Source organism: Rana temporaria, chromosome 9 (genome assembly GCF_905171775.1).
Source record: "Rana temporaria chromosome 9, aRanTem1.1, whole genome shotgun sequence".
In the NCBI taxonomy this organism is placed as follows: domain Eukaryota; kingdom Metazoa; phylum Chordata; class Amphibia; order Anura; family Ranidae; genus Rana; species Rana temporaria.
In genome coordinates, this window is record NC_053497.1 from 107,279,326 (window position 1) to 107,301,585 (window position 22,260).

The 22,260-nt window shown below is 42.4% G+C and overlaps 1 protein-coding gene across 2 annotated transcripts in view; it reads left to right on the plus strand.

Annotated features, from left to right (window-relative positions):
- The window catches only part of COL5A1 (collagen type V alpha 1 chain), a 255,317-nt gene extending 244,226 nt beyond the window's left edge, over positions 1–11,091 (plus strand). For both annotated transcript variants that reach the window (XM_040324092.1, XM_040324091.1), the window contains exon 66: positions 8,605–11,091. In XM_040324092.1, coding sequence (XP_040180026.1) covers positions 8,605–8,751 — 147 coding nt within the window. In that variant the 3' untranslated portion in view covers positions 8,752–11,091. The remainder of the gene's footprint in view (positions 1–8,604) is intronic.
- The last annotated feature ends 11,169 nt before the right edge of the window (positions 11,092–22,260 follow it).

Here is a 22,260-nt window from a genome sequence, read left to right on the forward strand (position 1 = left end):
TCCTCTGGTTAACCTATCGTGTGTACGAGGCCTTAGAGAGTCGGAGTGTCTCAGAAGTAAAAAAAAGGGCAAAGGTTTGCCACTCTGTGAAAAGCTGCATGTTCAAATAAAATGCAAGGACCCTAAATATATCATCATCCACAGTACATATTATCATTAAAATATTCACAAAACCTGTAGAAATCTCCATGCAGAGGGACAAGGCCGAAACACGATATTGACCCATGATCTTTGGCTCTCAGAAGTCACTGGATAAAAACATGATTCTGTGATGGTCATCACTGCATGGGCTTAGAAATCTCATGCAAAAAAAAAAGCCCTATCTGAACATAATCCAGAAAAACTGCGGCCTTCTATGGACCAAAACCCCTTTTGCAAAGTTGAAAACTGCTCTGTGGTCAGAAAAATCTGAATTCAACATTCTTTTTGGCATCCATGGATGCTGCATCCTCTGGACTAAAGAGAAAGGGCACCTTTCAGCTTCTTATCAGCACAGTTCGAAAGCCTGCATCTATGATGGTATGTGGGGTACATTAATGCATATGGAATGGGCAGCTTGCACATCTGGAAAAACACCATCAATGCTGAAAGATGTATCCATGTTTTGGAGCAGCATATGCTCCCGTCCAGACATCTTTTTCAGTGAAGGCTTTGCATGTTTTAGAAGGCCAATGCTAAACTGCATACTGCATCTATGACAACAGCATGGCTTAATAGTAGAAGAGTCTGCAGTCCAGACCTATTACCAATTTAAAATATTTGAGACATTTTGAAATTAAAAATACAACAAAGAAGACCCAGGACTGTTGAGCAGTTAGAATTCTATATCGAGAATGGTGCAACATTCTTCTCCCAAAATCTGAGAAACTGGTCTCCTCAGTTTCCAGACATTTACAGAGTGTTGTTAAAAGATGAGGAGATGCTACACTGTGGTAAACATGGCCCTGTCCCAACTTTTTTGAGACATGTTGCCATCAATTTCAAAATATTTTATTTTTTTTTCAAAATGGTACATTTTCTCAGTTTAAACAATTGATATGTATTCTATTTTCTATTGTGAATAAAATATGAGTTTATGAGATCTACAAATCATTGCATTCTGCATCTATGCAGATTTTACACAGCTTCCCAATTTTTTTGGAGTCAGGGGTTGTATACCAAACTTGTCAAATTTCCCCCCTTAACTACACCCTTTTAACTACTTAAGGACCGGAAAGGATTTAACCCCTTAATGACTATGCCATTTTTCGCGATATGGCACTGCGTTACTTTAAATGACAATTCGTGGTCGTGCAAAGCTGCACCCAAATAATAAAATGTATGTCCTTTTTTTCCCATAAATAGAGCTTTTGGTGGTATTTGATCACCCCTGCGTTTTATTTTGTTATTTTTGCAACAATAAACAAAAAAAAGACATTTTTTGACATTTTTAAAACAATAAAATAAAAAATAATTCTGCTATAAAACATACCCAATACAACAATAAAAAAAAAATTCTCTATCAATTTAGGTCAATATTTATTTTGCTAAATATTTTTGGTTCTCTTGTTAAAAAAAATAAATAAAAGGATTTTTTGTACTCACCGTAAAATCCTTTTCTCTGTAGTTCATGGACGGACACAGCCTTCACAAGTCTTGACATATGGGTTATGTTCCTGTTCATAGGAAAACTAGGCAGAACATGTTAGATATTTAAATACATGTTACTTTAACAGAGTTAAAGAGCCCTGCCCAGGGGGGCGGTCCCTACAGACATAACCCTCCTCCCTACAGCATACAGCCTCAGTTTGTAACAAGCAGCACAAACCTAAAAAAAGAGGGGTGGGTGCTGTATCCGTACATGGACGACGAGTCTTTCACAAGTCTTGACATATGGGACATCCCCAAGCAGTGTAAAAAAAACGAGGGGTGGGAACAGTATCAGTAAAAACAAACAACTTCATCCCAAAACAAGCAGAACTCATCAACGGAGGAGTTGCAACTTTAAACAACCGCCTGCAAAACCTTGCGGCCGAAGGAAGTATCTGAAGATGCACTCACATCAACATTGTAAAATTTGGAAAAAGTGTCACACCTGTGAGACAGACGCTTGATGTCAGAAAGCCCAGGAAGCACCAATTGCCCGGGTTGAATATGCCGTGACCGGAAAGGGTCCGCCCCTTAAGAGCATAGCGTATGACTGTCTGCCTGATCCACCGAGAAATGGTGGCCGACGAGACTGCTAGGCCCTTTTGTGGACCAGATCCCAACACAAAGTGAGTCAGACCTTCAAAATGGAACCGTAGCAGACAGGTACACCCGCAAAGCACGTACCATGTCTAAAGTATGTAGCGCAACCTCTCTAGGATGCGCCGGCCGAGGATACAAGGACAGAAGTACAATGTCCTCGTTAAGGTGAAAGGCCGAAACCACCTTCGGAAGAAAGGAAGGTTGCAGGCGCAACACCGCCTTATCCTTATGGAGGACTAAGTATGGCGACCTGCAACATAAGGCCACCAATTCAGAAACACGTATGACAGATGTAATGGACCCCAAAAATGCCACCTTCTGAGATGGTGTCAAGAGGGGAATTTCTCTGATGTTTTCAAAGGGAGGTTCCTGAAGAACCGAGAGCGCCAGATTCAAATCCCATGGAGGAAGAGGTGGTTTAATAGGGGGTTAGTACACGACGAACCCCCTGCACAAAGGCCGTTGAAAGAACACAGCGGAGGCTAAAATCTGTCCCTTAATGGTGCTTAAGGCAAGTTTCTGATCCACGCCACGCTGTAAAAACAGCAGGAACCTGGAAACCGAATACGTCCGTGGACGCCACCCCATTTCTTCGCACATAGAGATGTAGGCCTTCCAGGTGCGATGGTAGATCTTCCTGGAAGAAGACTTCCGTGTCCTCAGCATGGTTGAGGTGACCGAGTCGGAAAGACCTCGGTCCCTTAGTACCTGGCTTTCAATAGCCATGCCGTTAAAGCCAGTGACTGTAAAGCAGGATGAAGTATGGGACCTTGAGACAGAAGGTTCTCCCGCAATGGCAACTGCCAGGGTGCATCTGCCACTAGGCGCACAATATCGGCGTACCAAGGACGCCGGGGCCAATCCGGAGCAATTCGTATCTTCGGGATTCCTTCGGCCTCCACTCTGCGGAGCAGCTGAGGAAGCAACTTCAGTGGGGGAAAGGCATAAATTAGCCGATACTGACCCCACGGGGCTACTAAGGCATCTGCCCAGGGATCCCTGGCCACGAACCTTGACACCTTGTGGTTGAGGCAAGAGGCCAGGAGATCCACATCCGGTGTGCCCCCACCTCCTGCAAAGGAGTTGAAACACCTCCGGATGCAAGGACCATTCCCATTTGTCCAGCATCTGGTGACTTAGATAGTCTGCCTGCCAGTTTTCCAAGCCCAGAATGTAAACGGCCGACAGAGCCGGCGCGCTTCTTTCCGCCCAACGTAGGATGTGAGCGACCTCAGACGCTGCAACCAAGCTCCGTGTTCCCCCCTGATGGTTGACATAAGCCACCGCTGTGACATTGTCCGACTGAATCCTGATTGGGTGACCTTGCAAACTCCTTGACCACGAGGAGAGGCATTGCCTGATCGCCCGGAGAGACTCTGACTAGGCGGCTTACCCGAATCTGGCGATCCAGAGATAACAGAGATTTGTTCCATTTGGAAAGGATCTCCTTCTGCAAAACTCGAGTGTGGAACTGGGCATACCGTACTGCCTCAAAGGAGGCTACCATCAGGCCCAGGACTCGCATGCAAAAATGGAGAGACGACCATTTGCGGGATGCCAACAGCTTCACCACAGACTGAAGAGTCTGCAATTTTTCCAGGGGAAGAAAAACTCTCATCTCCACGGAGACCAGAATCAACCCCAGGTATTCCCAAATGCCGAGTCGGTAACAGGACCGACTTCTGGATGTTTAACACCCACCCAAATTCTTGGAGGGTCTGGCTGTATATATAGACACATCCACCACCAATTCTGAGCCAGAAGCTGTTCTCAGAAGAAGATCGTCTAAGTAGCCCATGATGGCAATGCCTCGCTGTCTCAGCAAAGCTAGAATCGGTGCGAGCACCTTGGTGAAAACTCTTCGTGCTGACGATAGGCCAAAGAGCCACAAAATGAGCCACAAAATGATAGTAGTCTTCGCTAATTGCAAAGCACAGAAACTTCTGGTGTCCTGCGCAAATTGGGACATGCAAGTATGTGTCCTTGATGTCCAAGGACGCCAAAAAGTCCCCCGGATGGAGCGCAGCCACCACCGAGCGAATGGATTCCATGCAGAACTTCCGTACTCTCACAAAGGCATTTAGGGCTTTGAGGTCCAAGATTGGATGGACCCCGTCTTTCTTCGGGACCACAGATTCAAATAAAATCCCTGAAACCTCTCGTCCTGCGTAATGGGTAAAATTACCCTGCAACTTAGCAAGTCTTGCACTGCCCCCAATAGGGCAGACCGACGAGCCGGAAGGAGAGGGAGATTTAAGGGAAAGAATCTGTTCGGTGGACAGGAAAGAAACTATCTTTTTTCTCCCCGAAAAGACCACCTTCGCAGACCCACTGGTTGGAGAGCAGGGAGGCCCACCGAGCTGTGAACCTGCAAAGCCGTACCCCCACCGATGAGTCAGGCGGGGGCAAAACTTAATGCAGTGGCGGGTTTGGTTGCCAACTTGTTCCGCTTACATACCCAGGGACGTTTCTGTCCCCCAGCTGAGCCTTTGTCATCCTGGGTCTACCTACAGGCCCTGACTGACGAAAATACCACTTCTGCGTTGGAAAAGAAGGACCCGAATTACGGCATGGCTCCTTCCCCTTGGTGGACTGAGGGAGGAGAGTGCTCTTACCTCCAGTGACATCTTTAATAATATCATCCAGCGAGGTGCCAAAAAGTCTCCCACCCTTGAAGGATAAATCTGCCAGGGCTTTTTTGGATGCTTGGTCAGCAGACCAACATTTCAGCCAAATCAGGCGGTGCAACATTACCGTCGAAACAGAGGCTCTGGATATCAAGGGGGCTGCATCCAGGGTAGCATCACAGACATATACAAGTCCCTGGACCAACTGGTAGGCCAGTCTAATAAATTCAGGAGGGAGCTGGTGCTCCTCCACAGTCTGGTGCAAAACCTTTGCCCATTCAGTGAGTGTCTGAGACGCCAAGGTTGCAGCCAAAATAGGCCGCAATGCAGACCCCAGCATGGTAAACATGGAGCGGGTCAGCGCCTCGGACCTCCTATCCATATGGTCCTTGAAAGCAGGGGTCCCTTCTATAGGGAGAGTGGTTACCTTATTTAACCGAGCCACCGGGGGGGGTCAACTACCGGAGGACAAGCCCATTTTTTCAAAAGGCTGTCCTTAAAAGGGTAACGGACCGCCAGTCGCTGAGGAACCACAAAGGACTTCTGCGGCTTTTCTCATTCCTTATCAATGAACTTGTCAAAAAAGCACACATAAGGAAAAACCTTTACAGAGTGGTCTGACTTGTGGGACCCAAAAAGGCCCTCAGTGGATGCCTCCAGCTTAAGGGAGTCCCTCATAGCACTGATAAGCGCACTAACAAGTGCCCTGTCCTGCACTGACCCAAGCGAGGGGTCTTCCTCACAAGGAAGGTCCTGGTCCACATCCTCTGACAACCCAGGTCTGAGTCAGACCCCAGGAGATGGCGGGGGGAGTGGGCGCTTTGTACCCCCTAAAAACCCGCATGCCGCTTCCACCCTGGCATCAAATGTTTCCAGGACTGCCGACAAAGTGTCCATGGGAACCGCAGGTGCAGGAGCACTGGCTGACATCCCTGGCTTGTTTGGGGAAGAAGGACCAGATACATAGACAGCTCTCAGGGACCTATTCAAGACCTGAAAGTCCACCCTCCTTGCTGTGCTGACCGGGGGGGTTACCCAGGGGACTCACCAACCCAGCAAGAGACTGCTCAGCGCCGCTGCCGGCCCTCTGTTCACAGCGTGTGTTGTGAGGCAAAAGCTGTGAGGAAAAACTGTGAGCAACAGTTCTGCAAGGAGAATTGTGCTGCGCGCCATTCAGAAGCCAGCACTAGAGGCCAAAATCCCACACAAAATGCCTTAATAGGGCGCGACCACAATAAAATGGCCGACCGCAATAACAAGCCGTGCCTTAGCGCGACCACAACAAAATGGCCGCCAATGGAAAATCCCATTGTAACCGCAGACTGCAAAAAAATGGCGCCGGCGTCGCCAAAATTACGGCGAAACCCTGCAATGTGAATAAGGCTGAATAAGGCGTTCCTTAGGCAAAGCACACCCCCACAAATAAAAATGGGCCAAGACACCCCACAGTCCCCCAGTGGGAAACAGAGCCCCCCCACAGGTCCGCCCCGGTAGCAGCGGTAGAGCAGCAGAGGGAAATGTGACAGAGAGCAGGGGGGATGGGAGAACCCCCTGAGCCCAGGAATGCCCAGCCGCGCCAATCCACAGAGGCAGGAAGGACTTTACTTACCCGTCCATGCGAGGACTCGCTGGCGCATTCCTGACAGGCATACAATCGCATTGGAGTAGCTGTCAGCCCGGTCCACTGTGAGTGAGACAACAGGAACAGGACCCATATATCAAGACTTGTAAAGGCTGTGTCCGTCCATGGACGAAAAGAGAAAAAATATTTTTGACAAAAACAAACCAATAAGCGTATATTGATTGGTTTGCGCAAAAGTGATAGCGTCTATAAAATAGGGAATAGATTTATGGCATTTTTTTTCTTAGTAATGGTGGTGATCCGTGATTTTTGCGGGACTGTGACATTGCGGCAGACAGATCAGACACCTGACATTTATGACACTTTTTTGGGTGGGAACCAGTGACATTATCACAGTGATCAGTGCTAATAATATGCACTGACATTGTACTAATGAAACTGGCAGGGAAGGGGTTACCATCAGAGGCGATCCAGGGGTTAACTGTGCTCCCTTAGTCTGTTTCTAACTGTATGGGGGATGGGCTGCCTGGGATAACACAGAGATCCATCTTTCTGCATAGCAGAAAGACAAGAGCTCAATGTAATCCCCTGTCAGAACAGAGATCTGTCTACTTAGGCAGATCCCCATTCTGTCTCTGTGGGGAACGATCGCGGGAGGCCCACGAACATCGAGTCCGCCAGACCCGCTGATTGGCTCCCCCACCAGCAAATCGGCGTGCACGAGACCAACATACACCTACGGCAATTCACGAAGCCGAGCCACCTTGCCACAGTATAACTGCAGTGGGTGATTGGCAAGTGGTTAAATAAAGTGAAAGTATTTTTTTACATTAAATTAAGAAAAATTACTCCTCTTATTCAAAAATTTAAAAGAAGTTAGATTTTTTTTGTATGAAAGTCCTGCTCAGACTACATTTTGTTGGTTAATCTGTGCTCCCTTAGTCTGTTTCTAACTGTATGGGGGATGGGCTGCCTGGGAAACAGTACCGGGATGATGCTTGCAGCTGCAAGCATGATCCTGTTACAACTACTTAAAGTCAAGCGACAGACCGGTACTTCTTATATTAAAGGGGTTGTAAAGGTAAAAAAAAAACTCCCTAAATAGCTTCCTTTACCTTCGTGCAGTCCTCCTTCACTTACCTCATCCTTCCATTTTCCTTTTAAATGTCCTCATTTCTTCTGAGAAATCCTAATTTCCTGTTGTTCTGTCTGTAACTACACACAGTAATGCAAGTCTTTCTCCCTGGTGTGGAGAAAGCCTCTTGAGGGGGAAGGGGGCGAGCAGGAGTGTCAGGACGCCCACTAACACACAGCTCCTTTCTCTATCTGCAAAGTAGAGTGTGTCCTGACTTGCCTGATTGCCCCCTCCCCCCTCAAGAGGCTTTCTCCACACCAGGGAGAAAGCCTCCCATTACGGTGTGTAGTTACAGACAGAAGAACAGGAAGTGAGGATTTCTCAGAAGAAATAAGGACATTTAAAAGCAAAATGGAACAGAAGGATGAGATAAGTGAAAGAGGACTGCACTAAGCTAAAGGAAGCTATTTAGGGGGAAAAAATTGACCTTTACAACCCCTTTAAATGCTAAAGTATCTTTAAACCCAAACACTAAAATCTCACATAAGCACTACATGTAATTTTAAAAGGAATTTTCATTCTGTTTAAATTTGCTATTCCAATACAATAATAATTGGTGATCCTGCCATAAAAGCTTGTAGCAGCACTTTCTGTTATAAAAACACAATGCCTTGTCTGTCAGTTGGGCGCCTGCATTATCACCTTGTCACGTATGGGGACGTATGTAGTCCTGGGGACTACAAGTGACCTTTTCTACACACATTATGCTAGCAAGAAAAATCTTATAGTGACAATGTTGCTCCTCCATAGATACAATACAGTAAGAGAGCATTGCTACCCTAGGACAGAGTGTGTGCTACTGGCCAGACTGCCAGGTGGAAATAATGGGGGGGGGAGTTATAAAAAAGAAAATTAATGCAGCTACCACCCATAAGGACTGCAATGTATCACACTTTTCTTCTTGGGCGTAGATAGATTTTTTTAGTTTAGACTCAAATTATTTTTGGTGTGGTTTTGTACTAAAACGTCAGAATTTTTTTATTGCCTCCATCTCCTAATGTTCTTGTTCTCATTTCCCTCTTTTTCTCCAGTCAAAGAAGGGCAACCAGAAAACCATCCTGGAACTCAACACCCCCAAGGTGGAGCAAGCTCCTATAGTGGATCTTATGTTCAATGACTTTGGAGACCCAACACAAAAATTTGGCTTTGAAGTGGGACCAGTATGTTTCTTAGGCTAAAATTACTTTCCAAAAATGTAAAATTACATAAACACATTTTTTTTTTTAAGAAAAGAGGCCAATAGCATACCAGAATGCAATTCTCCAAATGAACAACCTTGAAACCTCATCACCATTTTATCAAATCTTCACTTGCACATTCTCAACGGCAAAGGTGAAGAATTAAACCCCAAAATTTGCCAGAGGCAAAGAGTTATGCCTGGACCACAGATCTAGTCAGGAGAAAATAAAATCACTCGTTGCCTACTGCCTTGGTATCACATGACCTAAACAGCATCACGTGACAGTCATCAGAAGCACATGGTCTCTAAGACGGAAAAAGAAGAAGAAAATCACTACAAGTGACGGATGCTTAAAAAAAGATAATCCCACAAAACACCAGTTTGAAATGACTATTTTTTTTTCTTTTTTTACACCACTCTAAAATTTATAAAGTTGGTCTTTCACATGGAAGAAAAAGTCACTGTGCCTTGTCCCTTTGTATTAAAGGTGCTTATATTTTTGTATGTAATTATTTGTATTGTATATTATTATTATTATTGTTTGTTTTTAAAGGTTAAAATAAATTTAATTTTCATTACCCTAACTTTAATTCATGCATGTGGCCTGGTTTTGTAAACCAGGTTTATAACAGGCAAAAACTGGCAAACTCATGACAACGTGTACATTTTTTATGAATACAGATTTTAATCTACCTGCATGTGGTATATGGTCCTGTGTTTATTCCCCCCCCCCCCCCAAGTTTTTATTAATTGCAATCCAGGAATCTTAAGAAATTAGTTTGTCAGCAATTTACCTGCTATGCAAAATCATTTTTTGTCTTCTTAACAGAATGGTGACGTTTAATGTGCAAAGTTGTCATTCTAACAAAAAAATCCCCAAAACACACAACTTACAAATAAATAACACATACCACTATGTCATTGTGCTATTTTTTGTCCATTTTCTTTTTGGCAGAATAAGTCTTGGAAAAGCTGTAAAAAATGTTTGAGTAAGGATTTGTATTTTTTTTTAAACTAGTCTAAATGTATGCCTTTTGTTATAAGGTGGTGCATACAGTTGGCCCATATACTGGCAACACTTCTTGCTGATCAAATAGCCTAAAAAACTTCTTGATTGCGCTACGTTCCACATGCATTAATGCAATGAAATTTACTTGTGACAAGGTTCAAATTAGGTTATTAAGTTGCTAATTATTGTACAGTGTTATAACCTCTTAATTTTTTTCCCCTCCTACCTTGTCACAAAGCGGGAGGTTGCTTGTAGTGGGCAAATCTTGTCAGACATAGGTGCTATGTTCATTTTCCTGTGGTGCTATTTTTTCCCCCCCCCTACACTTGTCTATCAGTGACAGTGCTCCACTGTGGGCAAACCACCACTAGTTACTGTTCGACATATCCCACACAATCTGCTAGCTATTAGAGATATAATGCATGCTTCTTTTGTATTCATAAACTGTGTAGATATGCCATTAAAAGAAAAAAAAAAGACTAAAGGAAACAAATGAACTGTAATGAGGTAGCTTTCCCATGTAGTGTTTAAAACGTATCACTCCATCTATGTATTTGTAATTATTCCAAAATTGTTATCAGATGCTGATTATGGTGCTAACTTATGTTGTTTGTTTAAAAAGTGTTGAAGAAGAAATGTTTTATTTTTCCTCTCATGCCTTCTTGTGCCTGGAGTTGAAACCAAGGTTGGCAAATGTGCATACCAAACAGGTTCTTGCATTTCCCAGTATGACAAAAGTTTACATAGCCAGCACTGTACTGGAACTTCAGTGTGAATCACTGAATAAAAATAAAAGGGACACAAAGTGCTTGAATTTGACTCTTTTCTGAATAACTGACATATGTAAATGAGGTCAGGAAATTGAATAAGTTTCAAGCTGCACATGAGTAGCCAGTGACCAGATATATACCTTTTTTGTAACTACAATTGTTTTTTTCCAGCTATAGCTTTACTTTGAAAAACCTACTTTACATAGTTTTCCTTTTTTTTTTTCTTTCTTTTTTTTTTTATATATATATATTTTTAAATATTTAATTGCCCTTGATGTTTCATAAGAAGTTACTTATTGCTACATAATAAATATTTTACTGGTTTGGTGGCTGTAACATCAAATTTAAAAAAAATACCAATAATTGTTCTTGCAACCACTAGACTTTTCTGCTCCAAAAACACCTCTGGATATATTTTAGAGTACTGGGGTAATATCCCAATAATTTCCCGATTTTATTTTTCCTGAATGCCACCATAGCATTTTGTCTAATCCATACGTTACATTTCAAACAAGTCCTTTATGCTAATTTAGCTGTATTTTTTCACAATCAGGTAAAAAAAATAAAAAAAAATTTCACTGGTTCAACTTAAATGATAATCAGTATTGGCGTGAGTACAAATAATTATAGGGATGTTCAAGCATACGTTTGCTCATCATTTAACTGCCATGCTCCTGAGCAACACATCCTCAACTCCTCTTCACTCTCTCCTTGCTACATTTGGCCACTGGGAGTGAAGAGAAATACCTGGCGCTTGATGATTATTTTACCTGGGGAGCCCTCATCCCCAGATTACAGAGGGCATACTCTGCATTCCTTTGGTGTCTAAAAATAAGGTAAATATGTGCAGCTAGAGAGAATAAAGCGAACCTGCTACTTTATCCAGGATGGGCAAAGCACAGACACACTTTATGGGGAAGGTTTACAGGACAAGGATTAGGTTAGGGTCAGTTTTATGTTTGATAAATTTGCTTTCAGGATTGATAAATGTGTTTGTTGGCATTATAAAATAATTTTCTACGGTGATGAATGTAATTTATCTGTTATATCCAAAATGAACACAAGGGTATAACCAAATCGGATGGCGGTATTGATTAAAAACAAAATTCTACAAATTTCCAGAAGGGTATGTTAGATCAAGGGTTAATTAAAATGATTGAGTGTAGAAATAGATTTAGATTAAGGCTAGGTTCACACTGCAGCACGGAGCGGCTCACAGCAGGGGTCTGGTGTCTCTGTTCACTGTTTCAGGTACGATTTCAGTCCGAATTTTTGGCTGAAATGGACCACAAAATGCACAGGACTACTGTGCAATTCGCTCTGGGAATGTGTGAACCGACTCCATTGAGAGCCAGTCACAATCTCCTGACATGATTTTGCAATAGTGTGAACCCAGCCTAAGTGTTTAGAACCAGATTGGGTCAAGAGTTTACAAGGTGTCCATCCTTTTTGTTTTCCGTGGGATACATTTTATTGCGCAAACCATTGCACCCTAAATTGATCCATGAACAACTTAATTTAAATATGGTAGTGGTACTGAGAAAAATAAAACTACATATTTGTATGGGGGGACAGAAAAAACAAAGGGACGCGCAGAGTGTGATGTCACTGGTGTCAAAGTTCTGACTATTTCTTATGGCCCAACATAAATAATTAAACCTTTGATTGGTGAAAACTATAACTGCTGCAGCTGTGGAGCTGTGTGTCAAATGAGATTCTACTGCCTGACCATTTTGAAGTATTGTTGGTCTGTTAGAGTGACTTAGATTGGCCATGTCTACTATTTTTCATTTGAATGAGTAAAAATCTGATGGTTGACAAAACATCTAACATGACAGTTATGAAAATCAACAAATGTCACCTGCTAAGGGGAGTATATGAGTTTTAGTATATTCCATCAATAATAGTGTGTATATTGATTCCAGGTTTTATGTTTGTTGGCTCGTATGGGTTCATTACAAATTAGGTTCTTTACATAAAAAGCAAACAGTTATTTCTTAACCACTCCTGCATAAACAAACATTGCACACTATAAGAAACAATTGGGAAATAAAATGTTATTGCTTCTACAGATTGTTTATTTGGCTGTATATTTTCATAAGATTATGAAAACATGAATACAAGATTTAAAGCTTTAATAATTTTGCAATGTCCCAAACCCAACTAACCTTTGAGGCTTCTCAATTGCTGTTTCACATAATTGATATCTTGAAATAGAATATTCAAGTTATATTAATGGGCTGAAGCAATTTTTTCCTTGCTCGAATAGTTTCCTCATGCATCACTAACCAGCTCAAAATGAAAAAATTTTTTACAAATCAAGATTAAATTTAGTATTCATTATCGTATTACATTCAAACATCTTGCTACAAATGTGAAAGAAAATATAATTATCATTTTTTCCCCTTTTTGGTACCACTGGGATGATACAGAGATGGTTGTACTAAGCAGATGAAAAACTTTTGTCATAAATGAAAAACTCTTCTAAAAAGGAGAGAAGGCCCGGAGCTTTTCTGACTTTCTAAGTGTTTGAAAGCTTGCCATAAAGTTATGCATGCAAGGTCGTTATCAAACATTTTACTCCATACCTTTGTCCTTTAATACATTTAAAATTTATTGTAGATTTCACCACATTGCAAGCTTATTAAAAAAGTATTATCTTGATATGTGATATAACCACAATGTTGCTTAAATAATTATCCCTTTGGCCAATTTTTTAATCAAAGAACCAAAACTGGTTTGCACATTTCGCTCCAAACAATACTGACAAATATTTAAACTAATTGATTGTGATCTTGTTTAGGTCATGTGATCTTGTTGTAACTGATTTAATCAAACATTTTATACATTTAAAATTGTTTGTAACTTGTTTTAATATTACCAACATTTTCCATAAAAATAAACTGCAAAAAATACAAAAGATATATTGAAATAAACATTCCCTGTACCTGCAGAAAAATCCATTATTTCTGGTGTAATTTTGTGTTTTTTTTTCTTGTTGCCCCCTTAAAATATAAAAAAAATATGACTCGAAGATAAATTAAAAAAATCCTGATGTTACAAAAGGTCAGCTACTGTGCAGTTCTTTAAGATATGGAAATTCAATTTAGTGTGCTACAATCTAAATTGAGATGCCCTCAAAGGGTTTTTATATTTTAAACCTGTGTAAAAAAATGTACTAGTTTATTTTTTGCAATAAATCAAGTTTACTGTTCTATCTCATTTGTTTACTTGATGTGAATGTTTTTATTAAGTATAATAAAGATTTTTTATTTATTTTTGTGCTCTGTTCCATGTGAGATGTTAAGAACAGTGCCCTGCATTAAGGAACTCTTAGAGATTGTTTAAAGAGTAACTCCACTTTTGTTGAGAAAAAAAACATTCCCCTCTGGGTGATCTATATACATTGCAAGGATTATAACAACCTTTGTTGCAGATTCCTACCTTTTTGTTATTTTGAAGTAATCCCTGTATGTTCTTCTGAGCCTCAGTGATAAGTGGGTTTAATGGGAGTGGTTTCATAATTATATATCAGGTGTGCACCTGCAGGGCTCTAATGAGGACATCTGCTGAGCCTGCATCCCTTTAGATGTGCTCCTACAGGGAGTGTCTCACCTAAGATTGAAAAGGAAAAGTAACTTTTAAAAACATTCAATTACAATGACTTGTGTGACAGTTGTAAACAGTATATATTTTTTGGTCCCCTTCCTGCCCAAGCCAATTTTCAGCTTTCAGCACTGTCGCTTTTTAACCACTTCAGCCCCAGAAGATTTGGCTGCTCAATGACCAGGCCATTTTTTGCGATACAGCACTGCGTCGCTTTAACTTCACATATGGTCATGTGACGCTGTACCCAAACAAAATAGTTTTTTCCCAACAAATAGAGAGCTTTCTTTTTGGTGGTATTTGATCACCTCAGTTTTTTTGGGCTATAAACAAAAAAAAGAGCGCCAATTTTGAAAAAAAAACACAATATCTTATACTTTTTGCTATAATAAATATGCCCAATTGAAAAAAATAAATAAATAAACACATTTTTTCCTCAGTATAGGCAGCCATGAACTCTTCTACATATTTTTGAGAAGAAAAAAAAAATCGTAATAAGCGTATATTGATTGGTTTGCGCACAAGTTATAGCTCCTACAAAATAGGGGATAGATTTATGGCATTTTTATTATTATTATTTTTTTTTTACTAGTAATGGCGGTGATCTGCAATTTTTTATCGGAACTGCGATATTGTGGCGGACAGATTGGACACTTCTGACACATTTTTGGGACCAGTGACAATTATACAGCGATCAGTGCTATAAAAATGGACTGACTACTGTATAAATGTCACTGGCAGGGAAGGGGTTAACACTAGGGGGCGATCAATGGGTTAACTGTGTTCTCACTGTGGGGGGGTGGGACTGACTAGGAGAGAGAAATCTGTGTTCATACTTAGTTCTCGCTCTGTCACGAGCGATCACGGGGTGCCCGGGGATTAACGTGCCCGCCGGGCACTCACATCGTCGGCGCATGCCCCCTAGAGGCCAAAAGGCAAAGTGACGTAAGGTAATGTTGTTTCGCCCAGGGGAGCAAACCTGCCACAGTACTACTGTGACGGCTGGTCAGGAAGGGGTTAAATGGCAACTGCAAGGTCATGCTACACTACCCAAACAACATTTTTTGCATTTTGTTCCTACAAATGGAGCTTTCTTTTGGTGGTATTTAATTTTTGCTAAACAAATAAAAAAAAGAGACAAAAAAAATGAAAACATAAAAGGTTTTTCTTTGTTTCTGTTATAATATTTTGTAAATAAGTACGTTTTTTCCTTCACTGATGGGTATTGATGAGGTGGCACTGATATGCAGCACTGATGGGCACTCATAGGCACTGAAAGGCTGCACTGATGGGTGGCTCTGATGAGCACTGATTGGCATCATATGTGCGCACTGATTGACATCCCAGGCCCCTCCCCCCCTGCAATTTTGCTGGTTCCCCTTTGCAAGGACCATATGGGATGGAAGTGGTGGGTGCAAGGTAGACTCATACAGTACAAACTACATCCAGACAAATGAGGTGTGGAAGTACAATGTCCCGGTTAAGGCAAAAAGCTGAAATCACTTTAGGAAGGAAATAGATTTTTACATCTCAGCACTACCTTGTCTCCATGTAAGACTAGAGAAAGGTAATTACAAAGCAAAACTGCTATTTCAGGCACACACACATCATTAAAAGGTTAAAGACAATGGGCCAGATCCACATACAATTGCATTGGCGTAGCGTATCAGAGATACACTACGCCGCCGTACCTTACCTGGCGTATATTTGAATCCTCAGCGAGTTTGCGCCTTAAGTTACGGCGGCGTAGTGTATTTCTGGCGGCGGATTTGAAATTGGGCGGGTTGGGGGCGGGTTTCATTTAAATGAAGCGCGTCCCCGCGCCGAATGAACTGCGCATGCGTCGTCCCAAAATTTCCCGCCGTGCATTGCGCTAAATGACGTCACTAGGACGTTATTTTTTTAACTTGGACGTGAGTTACGTCCATCCCTATTCACGGACGACTTGCGCAAAAAAAAAAATCTAATTTTGACGCGGGAACGACGGCCATGCTTAACATGGCAATTCTATGGCCACCCAGCGGACGCCGAAGTATTGCATCTTAGATCCGAAGGCGTACGAAGAAGCCGTCGTATCTTGTTTTGAGGATTCAAAACAACGATACGACGCGGGAAATTTGAAAGTACGCCGGCATATCAGTAGATTAGCCGGTGTACTTTGTCTGTGGATCTGGCCCAATGAAATCAACCTAGTGAGTGTGCAATAAAAGGTCAAATATGCCGAATGGGTTCAAAAGGCAGTTTTTGAAGTGCCAAAAGTCAACCCCAAAGAGGGACAAGTGAACATATAGGCTGATTAGAGACACCCTGTGCCTAATAAAAAAAATGGGAGGCTAGCAGTCTTTGAAATAAGATCACAAGCTCTGAAATTTGACCATTGGTGATATTTAGAACATAATGCTGACCTAATAGTAAAAAAAAGTCAAGATAAGTTCCACAGCATATTGTATGGGGTTCAACAGCCAGTGGCGTCACTAGGGTTGGTGTCACCTGGTGCAGTAAAACATGTTGTCAACCCACCCCCCCTCACCATCTAAAGAACTGTGCAGAGTGCCCCTCACCCCCCATATACCCCCTCCTAGCACAATTACTCTTTCTCCTTCCCTCACCCCCCCCCCTCTCAGCACAGATCATCCCCCCATCTCCCTACACAGATCCCCCTCTCAGCACAAATAATCCCCCATCCCCCCTCTCAGTATAAATCATCCCCCCATCTCCCTGCACAGATCCCCCCTCAGCACAAATCATCTCCCCCCTCCCTGCACAGATCCCCCCTCTCAGCACAAATCATCCCTACATCTCCCCCCTTTCAGTATTAAACCCCTCTTCTTGCCCAAATTCTCTTATTCCCCCAACCAAGCCACCCTTAGCACAAGACTTACCGGTTATCAGATGTCGGCAAATGCTGACACACACTGTAGTAGCCCACTGACACTCCCCTCTCTATCACATTGCGCCCGAGACTGGAGCCCCGCTCTTGCCCCTGGTGTCACCCCTCTGGGGGGTGTCACCCGGTGTGGCCAGCACCCCCATAGCAACGCCGCTGTCAACAGCTATGTCATTAAAGCCAGTTACTGTGAAACAGGATGGTAAATGGGATAAATGAGCCTCATGATCTGGAAATGCCCACTAAGCATTTGCCAGGAGTCTGATCAAGTCAGAGTACAAAATCCACCTGGCCAGTCTAGAGATATGAGGATCACCAGAATGCCCTCCATCTTGAAACTGCATAGACAAGGAAGGTGTTTCAGGGACGGAAAAGCATAGACCAGGCCGTACTGATCCAACAAACCCACCAGAGCATCCACTGGGGAAGACTGCCTGCCAATTTTTTATGTCCAAAGTGTAAATGGCAGACAGGGCTGGATTATGAAGTTCTGACCAGGATAGAATTATTTTCCTCCTTCTGGTTCCTCTCAGATCCCACCGCTGTTGCATTGGTTGACTGGATCATGATTGGATAACTTACCAGTCAGGATGTCTGCCTTCACTGTAGGGACAACCAAATCACCCAGAGCTCAAAAATGTTGATCTGGAGGTGGAATTTCACTGTTGTCAATGTCTCCTGCACTGACAAGGCATTTAAGATTCCTCCTCAGCCTCACAAATTGGCATCCATTATGAGAATCCTCAAAAAATCAGGAGAGAGACTTAACGGATTTGCCCCACAATGACAGGATGTTGAGTTGCAGGTGTCTGGAATGGAACTGGGTAAATGGAACTCCCTTAAGTAGGCTACAATCAGTCCCATGATGCTCATCTAAAAGGGAACTGTTGATCAACTTTTGGACAGAAATGTCAGAATCTGTGTGTGGAGGGTTTGAAGCTTCTTTCTAAAAAGGAAAAAAAACTTTTTTTGTATGAGTTGTGTCTAGGATAAGGACCAGATTCCAAGCATTGAGTCAGCTCAATGCAGACTTCTGAAGGTTCAGGATTTAAGCAAACCTTTCAGGGTTTGAACTGTCAACTTCACATTTTCATAATGTATACCGACTGCACCTTCTAACAAGAGGTTGTTCAGCTATCCCACAATGGGATGTCCTTGAAAAATAACAAGGCAAGCACGAGAACCTTGGTGAACACATGGGTGAAATAAAGGCTGAATAGTAGGGTCACAAACTCAAAGTGTTGGGGACCCACAGCAGAGTGGAAAAAAATCACTGATGTACTGAAAAATAGGGACATACAAGTACACATCCTTGATGACTACAGAGACCAGAAAGTTTCCCTGATGGAGGGAGACTATGGCAGGCCTGGTTTATTCCATGCAAAATGTTTAGGTCTGAATGAAGACATTTAGAGCCTTTTGTGATAGGATGAATGGGTTTCAGAACTGAGAAAAAGGTTAGAGTAAAATCCATAACCTATCCACCACAGGGACTTGGGAAATAATGCCTTGATCCAAAAGACCTGCAAGGGCTGCATTTAGGTCTGCTCATGTAAGCAGTTGTGCAGAAAGGTTAGAAGACATGAACCAGGGGGGTGCTGGGAGCAGAACTAGTCCGTAGCCCCTGGAAATCATCACTTGTATTATCTGAGATCCTGTCTATTCAGGTGTCTATAAAGGCTACAGATGTATCCCCACCATAGAAAGTGTGGTGTTCCTTCATGCCAAAAGGGTATTGCAGGTCTGCAGGTTCTCAGGATGAACTGTTGTCTTAAAGTGTTATGCTTGTTATACTCAATGTGGAACCTAAGAGGTTAATCCCCTGTATTGTGTAAAAAGGCTATTTGATCCTGTCTTCTCTGACCCCTCTCCTTATTTTACTGTCCCCAATCCATTTGTAGATAGTAAAGAGCGCTAGGTGCCACTCTACACCTGCCCATGAGTTTGTTTGCTTTTTGGGAGGGTGCCTGTAATCAGCACAGGGCCAATCAACACTGTCCTGCAGGGTCAAGATTCCTGCAGCCTCAAAGGACAGTCAGAGCAGAATGGAAACTTCTCCTACAAGTTTTAACCAGTGCTAGGCCAGACACTAATAGAAGTCACAAGACTGCTATATACTGCTGATGGGGGGGGGGGGTCCGCATGGAAATTGCTTGGTCTCCGCCTCCTCTACAAATCCTGGGGTGAACTTTGTGGACTACTGGGTCACTCTATCCAGCTTACCACATTAAGCTACACTTGGAGGACATGCTCATTTCATTTACGTATCTACTACATTATTGTACATATGTGGAGTTCTTCTGCAATTATCTAACAACTTTAAGTTCACCTATGTACTTTTACTGTTGGTAAATATATATGACAGTATGCTTTTAAATGTATGTAACATTTCGGTTTTGGAAGAATACATTTTCTTATACATTTTATATTGTTTGGGGTGTGACTTGTTATAAGTCCCAATCTGTGGGCAATGAATTGTGGTTGTGCATGTACTATTTTAGACTGATGCCGCCTCCACACGGTCGTTTTTCGGCATGAAAAAAAAAAGACATTTTTCAGCATGTCCAAAAAACTATTTTCTTCCAACTTCATCATTAAAAACGATGTTGCCCACACAGCATCGTTTTTGAAAAATGATGAACAAAGCGCGGTGACGTACAACACGTACGACGGCACTCTGAAGGGGAAGTTCTATTCACCTTGGGGCTACTTTAAGCTGATTCCGTGTTAGTAAAAGACGATTCGCGCTTTTTTGTCTGTTACAGCGTGATGAATGTGCTTACTCCATTATGAATGGTAGTTTTACCAGAACGAGCACTCCCAGCACTCCCATCTCATAACTCGCTTCTGGGCATGCGCTGGTTTAAAATGTCGTTTTAGCCCACACACGATCATTTTTTACAACCCGAAAAACGACATTTTAAAAAACGACATTAAAAAATGCAGCATGTTCAAATTTTTTTTTTAATTTCATTTTTTTTTATGCCGAAAAACGACCGTGTGTACGTGGCATTAGACACACCTTTTACCCTATGCATACAGCTTCCTTTTTGCTGGTTAGCAGCTAAAACCTACACTTCAGCATATTTCAGAACTCATTAAATAATAAGAGCACAGACAGAATATGGACATATTTAACTCCCTCCGTTAATTTGTAGCGTTTTGAGACAATTACTGCTACTATGAGTACTGGGAGCAGAACCAGCCCAATTCCTCTCCTAGGTGAACTGGGCACCAGGAACCTGTCAACTTTATATTAATTTTGAAGCTAAATTCAGGCTGGACAAAAATCTGCATGTTATCAGCCTGTACCATGTAGGTATTCAGAAATATGAATGCCTATAGAAAACTGTATCTGGGACCCATCCGGTTGCTGTGGAGCTGTCGGACCTTGCTAAAAGTCATAGAACATGTTGGGGTCAGAATCTGCTGTTTTAATAAATAATCAACATATGCGTCTTGTGGGCTATAACGAAACAGGCATTAGGAAAAGGAGCACATTTGGGTACATTCAGCAGTGCTTTTTTACATCAGCGCCATTCTAGCTGTGTGCTTATTGGCTCCATTTTTCCATCTGCCTGACAGCCCTAGATTTATACATATGGAAATAACCATGTGGGATCATATTTATTAAAACAGCAGATTCTGACCCCAACATGTTCTATGACTTTTAGCAAGGTCCGACAGCTCCACAGCAACCGGATGGGTCTGGCTCCCACCAGGTGTATGACCTCAGAGAACTGATCAGTACTGTTTTAGTGCTCACGCAGCGTTATATGCAGTCTCCTCAAAGTCCCTCAGACTAGATGAAAAGATAGACGGATGCGGCGCCCTTGATGAAGCTAGAATGTGAAACATGTTGGTGTCCAGCATCAATACCATCTAGCAACTAGCATTCAATGAGGGTCTAGAATGATTTTATGATCATGTCATTTTATTTCTATTTAATACATTTTGTATTTTTTCAAAAATCTGTGTTATATATGCTCACCTATCGATAGACACACTACCTCCACAAGGTCCTATTTATTCTGACAAGACGCAAGTCTGCTCAGTTTGCCCATTTTTCTTTATTTTAACACTTCAAGGACTGGAGTATCGTGTCTATTCTGGAAAGAGTCCAACCACAATCTTTCACATATGCTTCTCCTTTACCTCTGGCAATGAATAGGCTCCCCTCGGGCTAAATCTCTAACACACATGGTTCTGCTCCAGGCTTCGGGCTTAACCTCTGCTTTCCTTGGCGGACCCTTGAATTACTGGATAGGACTCACGTAGACCTAGCAGCCAGTAGGATTCCTGGATAGGCCTCAGGTTTCAGGCCTAGCAGCCAGGAGCTGTTTGACACACATCGACCCAGGCCGCAGCCCCTGATGGGAAGAACCCCAATCACTTGACTCCTCTTAAATAAATAGCCTATCCCAGCATGCAAAGCTGCTAAATGAAACTCCCGCTAATTGGCTGAGAAAACGTATTTACTGATCAACTGAATTCACTGTAATCCATCATCCTAATGACAAAAGCAACAGCGCCACCTATTGACAGAAGAGAGAGACCACAAATTGAACTCAGACAAGGGTGCTACATTTATAATTGTTCTTGCTAATCTTGTGGAAGTTCCGACTCTTCGATAAAAGTCAGTGGTGGCAGGTAATGGGTTCATAGCCTAATTAACTGAACACCAGTGACAATTGCTCTCAGGCTGATGGCACCTAGATTGTGGTCCTGCGAGCTGGAAAATATCTACGCAGGGCACAGCTGAGAGTGGCATTGTTACATAAGTGACAGCACAGTGTGAGATTGGCCAGTCTTTTGTCACGAGTTGGTGAGAATGGCAGGGGTCTGATGCCGCATTGGTCACAGATGCTTTTTACATACATTCTCTACAGACCAACATTTCAATGAAGAGTTCTCTGCATGTTCAGGGATAAGTGATTTATTCAGGAGATAAGACTTCCACTAACCAGTTACGCAGTTGTTTAGGCAGCCGGCATGTGCATTATTTTAATCTAAAAATAGATCAGCATGCATGGAAACTGAATCCTTCTTTATTGGAATTAATCAATTTCCCTAATAATTGACAGACTACTGTAGCATCACAACCATGGCAGGAAGCAATTCAGGGCCTGCAAGAGAGAGAATCTCCAAACATGTATCAATGGAATTGTTAAACACTGGTACACCCTTTACAGCAGGGGTAGGCAGCACAGTACTGGAGGAAGGCAGGCGCTTCCA